General features: G+C 55.3%; 4 protein-coding genes across 4 annotated transcripts; 2 read left to right on the top strand and 2 right to left on the bottom strand.

Annotated features, from left to right (window-relative positions):
• Positions 1-14: 14 nt before the first annotated feature.
• Positions 15-1304, bottom strand: DQ04_05691070 (hypothetical protein; the record flags this gene model as incomplete). Its single annotated transcript, XM_009314330.1, has 1 exon — positions 15-1304. The coding sequence occupies one exon, from the start codon at positions 1302-1304 to the stop codon at positions 15-17; it is 1290 nt and encodes a 429-aa protein (XP_009312605.1).
• A 192-nt stretch (positions 1305-1496) lies between these two features.
• Positions 1497-2507, top strand: DQ04_05691060 (hypothetical protein; the record flags this gene model as incomplete). The annotated part of the gene is made up of 1 exon (XM_009314329.1): positions 1497-2507. The coding sequence occupies one exon, from the start codon at positions 1497-1499 to the stop codon at positions 2505-2507; it is 1011 nt and encodes a 336-aa protein (XP_009312604.1).
• Positions 2508-2569: 62 nt separating this feature from the next.
• On the top strand, positions 2570-3052 carry DQ04_05691050 (hypothetical protein; the record flags this gene model as incomplete). Its single annotated transcript, XM_009314328.1, has 1 exon — positions 2570-3052. The coding sequence occupies one exon, from the start codon at positions 2570-2572 to the stop codon at positions 3050-3052; it is 483 nt and encodes a 160-aa protein (XP_009312603.1).
• A 364-nt stretch (positions 3053-3416) lies between these two features.
• DQ04_05691040 (hypothetical protein) lies at positions 3417-5648 on the bottom strand (the record flags this gene model as incomplete). Its single annotated transcript, XM_009314327.1, has 1 exon — positions 3417-5648. The coding sequence occupies one exon, from the start codon at positions 5646-5648 to the stop codon at positions 3417-3419; it is 2232 nt and encodes a 743-aa protein (XP_009312602.1).
• Positions 5649-5720: the final 72 nt, after the last annotated feature.

Genomic DNA, 5720 nt, shown 5'->3' with positions numbered 1-5720 from the left:
CCAGCACTCTTTCCTTACCACACAGCGATGCTGCAGGACAGCACACACACAAGAACAAGCAGTGGGGCACACACCCATGAACGACTGCTGCTGCTGTCCGCATTCTTGTTCTTGATTAACTCTTTCGGGTCGACCTTTGGCACATCAGCACTCGCAGTCGTTGGGAGTTCTGCTGACGACAGCTGCGTTTCAGTGTCTTGTTGCTTCTTTTTACGGGCTTGTAATTCAGCCTGTAGCCGTTTCAACTCAGTCTCTGCCTGGGCCCGCGCGGCCTCAAGAGCAGCCTTTCCCTTGGCGACGTGTTTCTTCGCTGCCTCTTGTTCTCCCCTCAAACTCTCGGCAAAGCTCTCTGCAAGTTTTGCCACCTCTCTTCCTGCCGCAGCTGCTTCATTAGCATCCTCCTTTGATTTGTTCGCGAAACCCATAGCAAAATAAATACGGTCCAATTTATCGATTGCACGCAACTTAGTATTGCGCAACGGATCGCAACCCTCACAGTTCGCCAATAGAGCATTTTGTAGGGCCTCACGGTCGTCTTTTTCAACGTAGTCCGCCGCCTTTTTAGCAAGCCAGGCTGCCTCCTTTGCTTTTGCAGAAAGCTTTCCAGCCTGCACAGCCATCTCATCTGCCTGTGTTGCGACGTTCTGTGCTCCCTGTGATGCTATTGTAAAGTTGTCCGCCGCTTTCTTGGCCTTCAGTGCTGCTACCTCAGAGTTTGTCGCGGCCGCAGAGGCTTCACTAGCCGATTCATTTGCTTTCATGGCCAACTTCTGTGCCTCTTTCACGGCGGCCAGCGCCTCCGCAAGCCAGTTGGCTCTGACCTCTCCTTCAGTATCCGTCAACTTCATTATTGGAGGAGCCACCTTCGCAGCCTCCGCCGGAACCGCCGTCTTCGTGCTTATGGTGCTCCAAAACGTATCATACTCCTTTTTCAGCACATCATAAGCCTTTGCAAGTGCAGAGAACGCTTTTCCGGCGTCCGTTTCTGCATTCTCCGCTCTGGTCACGGCCACTTTTGCATTACTCAAAGCATCATTGGTTGAACTCGCTGCATTTTTAAGTGCTTCGGCTGCCGCAACAGCCTTTTCGAGGGCGTTCTCAGCCTTCTGCAGGCTTTCTAAACTATCAGTATGGGCTTTTCTCTCAGTGTCACCGTTCACATTCTGCTGGGCAACTGAGGTACCGGAATTCTGGACAGCTGCCTTCCCCGGCTCTGCAGCAGCCGTCACACAGACACAAGCGCAGCACAGGGCAAGTACCAGCAGCACGGGGCGCACCATCATCACTCCTCCTGCTCGCATCATTACTGCTGCCTGAGAGTATCCTTCTTAGCAATGTGTCACACAAACTGAGGGAAGAGGCACAAAGAAATTAAAGCAGGGGAGCAGCACCACAAGCACACAGCGGTGTTCGCTGAACCAATGCAAAGAAGAACTTCACCTGACCACAGGGTGTCACTCTACACCCATACGCACACACACACACACCATCTCTCAATGAAGAGCCTCCGGCTACGTACCGCAGTGATGCGCCAAGGAGTGTTGGGGCTCAGCGGTGCACTCCACCAGCCAAAGGAACGACACACTCCAACGTCGTATTCGGCAGTCGGCGTCCCCAGCAGGCACCGTCGTCAGCAGGGAGGGAGGCACAGAGGGCAGCGGCGCAGTGCAGTGGGGCAGGAAGAAACAACCCACAGCCACCCAAACAGACACACACTCAGAAGGAAAGCACTCGACGCACAGCCACAGCGCACAGTGCAGCCATCACGGGTCTCTCCCTCGCAGAGCGTCGCAGCGTCTTCAAAGCAGCGATACCCCACGCAGCCCACCACTGCAGTCCCAATAAGGGGGCGCCGGCAAGGCACAGACGCACGCATCTCCACCACAGCCACCAAAGAAAGAAACACACAGAGCAGGAGCAGCCACTGCCCACAGCACGTACGGGGCGCACAGCTGGGCCACAGGTGTTGTCGCAGCTCCGCCGCGCAGCCGCACACACGACACCGCCGCACAGACCACACAGCACACTCCACACACGCACATCACACAGCGCAGCACCACAGACAACACAAATGTGGCCCACACCGTCACTCCACAGCAGCACAAGGACCACACGAATGCCCCTCAGCCACAGCAGCCGTGCACAAGGGCACACCTTGCACGCACAGCACCGTTCGTCACAGCGGCACCCTGCAGGGAAGTAGCCGCCCAGCACAAACTCCGCAGCTCCACTGCGTGTTGTCGCGGCGGGGCAGTCACCCCATCTCACACACAACAGCCACCGTTGCCACCACCACCACCACCACCACCATCACGCCCCCTGAGCCCACTGTCTACAGCAGAAGAGAAGAGGCACACACCACGCCCGCAGGCACATACGCACACGACGCACCACTATGGGAGAGACCAGCAGCCACACAGGCACAACAAAGGAATCCAAGAAGGATCGCATCACTTACCGAAAACAATCAAACAACGGGGCACAGCACAAATGGCCCGCTTGAGTGAAAAAGCGAAATTCCCAAACCCCCAAAACAACAAGAAGGAACCATGCGAGTGGCTTCACATGTATGCCCACACGGAGTGCAGCACCGGCTCCCACACTGCCACTCCACACCGTAGCAACGAATGCACCCAGCACGGCCACATGCGAGCCAACCCGCATGGAGCAAGATGAATCACTTAACAAAAACAAACAAACGAGGGTAACGGGCAGCACAAAATGCCACAAAAGAGAAAACAAAGCAAAGAGCATTAAAGGAAGAAGAGCAGCGGCGGCACAAGTAGCCCTAACACTTTTGGGGCAGCTGATACCCGAAAAGCACTTCCATGGATCTTCGTGTGTGCGCTGGACGGTGTTCCCCCGGAGACCCAGAGGCACCGGCCCACCGCAACTCTCAGCGCACAGCCGCGCAGGCAGCGAGGGGGCGGGACCGGCACACCAGAGCGTCGGGTGCGCTCGAAATGTGCCGGGCGGTGAGGCGCACATGAAACACACCGGAAGCAGGTGGAAGGTAAGAAGGGGTGCAGCATGTCGGAGGTGGGGCTGCTAGGGTGCACACAAACACACACACACAGAGCGGGGAGCAGAGGCACAATAAGGCCAGCAGGCCAGAAACTCGCAACCGCAGCCGCAAAAGAAGCCCAACGTGCGCATTACTGCACACCACACGCAAAAGACACAACACTCAGTGGGCGGTTCACAGCCCTTCACGAAGCAAAGCCCAAGTAAAAAAAGAAAAAAACATCCACCCAACGATGTAGCGCCCAATCAACATCGTCGAGGGTTCATTCAACGGCGCAGAGGCCGAAACGGGGACGCAACGAAATGTAATTAAGAGAATTTCAGCAAGTGGGATTATTCCCATGGCGGCTGCACGCAGTTAAACGGGCACCGCCACCTTGCACCAGCACAGCTCAGCACACAGCAAGGGGGGCAAGCACCACCAACGCAAGCAGCAGCGGTGCACGCACCCACGGAGGGCGGCTGGTGCCATCCCCACCCCCATCGCCATTCAGTCCGCCCATCATCGTGGCTTTCACACTCACGTTGGTCTTCACTTCTGTCGGCGCCACGGTGGTTGCCTTCTCTGACGGAGACACATGTTCTTCAGAATCGCCCAGAGAATTCTCGGAGTTTATCGGTGCTGTTTCAAGACTGCTGGGTCCTTCTGGAAAGGTGACTGTAGGAGGAGTAATGCCCGCTGGGTGTGTATCTCTCTCCTGCGCCCCATCGTACGCCTGGTGTTCGTCCTTTTCACTTCCGTGCGGTGCCGCGGTTTGAGATTTCTCCTCTTCTTCGTGGAGAGTGTGCGACTCGGCCGGAGGATCAATCTTCCTTTTGGCTGCCTGCAGTGCAGCCTCAGCATCGCTTCTTTTCTGTTTAGCCTCCCTCAGTACAGCCTCAGCAGCTTGTCTCTTTTGTTTGGCTTTCTGTAGTGCATCTTGTGCAGCTCTGTTCCATTCTGTGGCTTCTGTCAGAAGGCGCACAGGAGGAATCTTCCCTTGAGCTTCCCTCAGCGCAGCTTTAGCAACTGCGATCCGTTTAGTGGCGTCGGTAACAGCGCGTTGTGCATCACTCCTCTTCTGTTGCAAATTCTGAATCGCAGCTTTAGCCCCTGCCACATCTTGTTGCATCTTCTGGTACGTTGCCTCAGCATCATTTATCAGTGTTTCCGCTCTCTGCTTTGCGCCTTGAGCGAACTGAGCTACACCTTTCAAGGCGGTTGCTGCCTTTCCAGCAGGTTCTCGCACAGACGCAATCTTCAAGACCACATCATCGGCGGCACTTAACGCCACACCAGCTTCCGTATCCACCTCTGCAGTGCGTTTCCACGGCATGTCCACGTACTCCATTGGACGTTGAATGCCAGCCTTGTCGCCGTTTTTGAGGTCGTCCAGAGCGTTCTCGAGATCCTGTTTCATATATCCCACAATGTTAAGAACCCCCTCTGCTGCGTACTTCACATCATATGCCCTAGTTGACGCTTCACCTAAAGTTATCGCCACGGTATTCGCGAGACTTGCTGCCTCGCGGGCATTATCCGCCCATTTTTCGGCACTCTCTGTTGCCTTCGTGCCATCCGATAGTGTCGTCAGTAATGATCCCTCTCTTTCCAGGAAGAACCCACTCACCAGTCTGGCGTTATCAGATGCTTCAAAAGCGGCACTTGCCATTTTTTCAATCTCAGCATGTGCAACACCGGCCTTCGTCGCTGCAGTAGTAGCCGTAGTAAGTGCCGCATCCAAACTCTGTAATGCCTGTTCACCAATCGTCTCCACATTACGAATTTTAGACCCGTGAACATCTTCACTTTCCCCACTCTCAGCAGCATCCAGTGCACTTTTTACAGTACTCACTGCGTTGCGTGCGTCGTTCAGCGCCTGCTCAGTGAGTGTCTCGGCCTCCTTTAAAGGATGCACACCATCCACTAAAATATGCTTAGCAGAGTGGATATTTTGCAGGGCATCCTTTGCTTTAGTTGCTGCGGCCTCAGCTGAACTCAGCACATTGATAGTTATCGTCACTCCATTAACAGCTGTTGTCTTTTCCTCCAGAGCGCGCTGCGCTTTTTCTTCAATGCCTCTCCGATTCTGCTCAGCCTCACGCATATCCTCAAAAAATGTATCCGATACTTCCTTTAACGCATTCAGCTTCACCTTCTCGTCACGGTCAGCATCACTCTTTTCCTTCTCTGCTTTACTTAACATTTCCTGAGCTGCGTCTTTGGATTTGGTGGCGCTTTCCAGACTCCTCCTAGCCACATCGGCATCCATCTCAGCGCTTTTCACTTCCACATCAGCCGCACTCAATTTCCACAAAGCACTCTTCACGTCTTCATCAGCTTCCTTCAACGCAGCAGTAGCTTCTTCAATGTCCTTCTCAGCTTGCGCTGCCACCCTCTCCAATGCCTTCCCTTCCAATGTTTCCAGCCCAGCGCCCCCCGCCGCTTCCGCTGCTCTCGAGGCAGAAACACCGGCGTGGCTTCTCTGCCCCACGGCGGGCGCCAACACATGTTTCCCGGACTCCGCCTCCTGCCCGGGTGCCCCGTGGCCTGTGGCAGCCGCAGCCGTCACGCACACGCAGGGGAGGCACAGCGTGAGAGCCAACACGCACAGCACCACGCGGCGCACCATCGCCATTAGCATCGCTTCGACTGAGCGGTCTGTGCAGGGGAGAAGAGAGACGCATCCGGCAGCACACAAACACACACACACACA

Source organism: Trypanosoma grayi (assembly GCF_000691245.1).
Source record: "Trypanosoma grayi strain ANR4 Tgr_569_V1, whole genome shotgun sequence".
Classification (NCBI taxonomy): Eukaryota; Euglenozoa; class Kinetoplastea; order Trypanosomatida; family Trypanosomatidae; genus Trypanosoma; species Trypanosoma grayi.
Note: the sequence above shows the minus strand (reverse complement) of the source record. Positions and strands in the feature narration are given on the sequence as shown.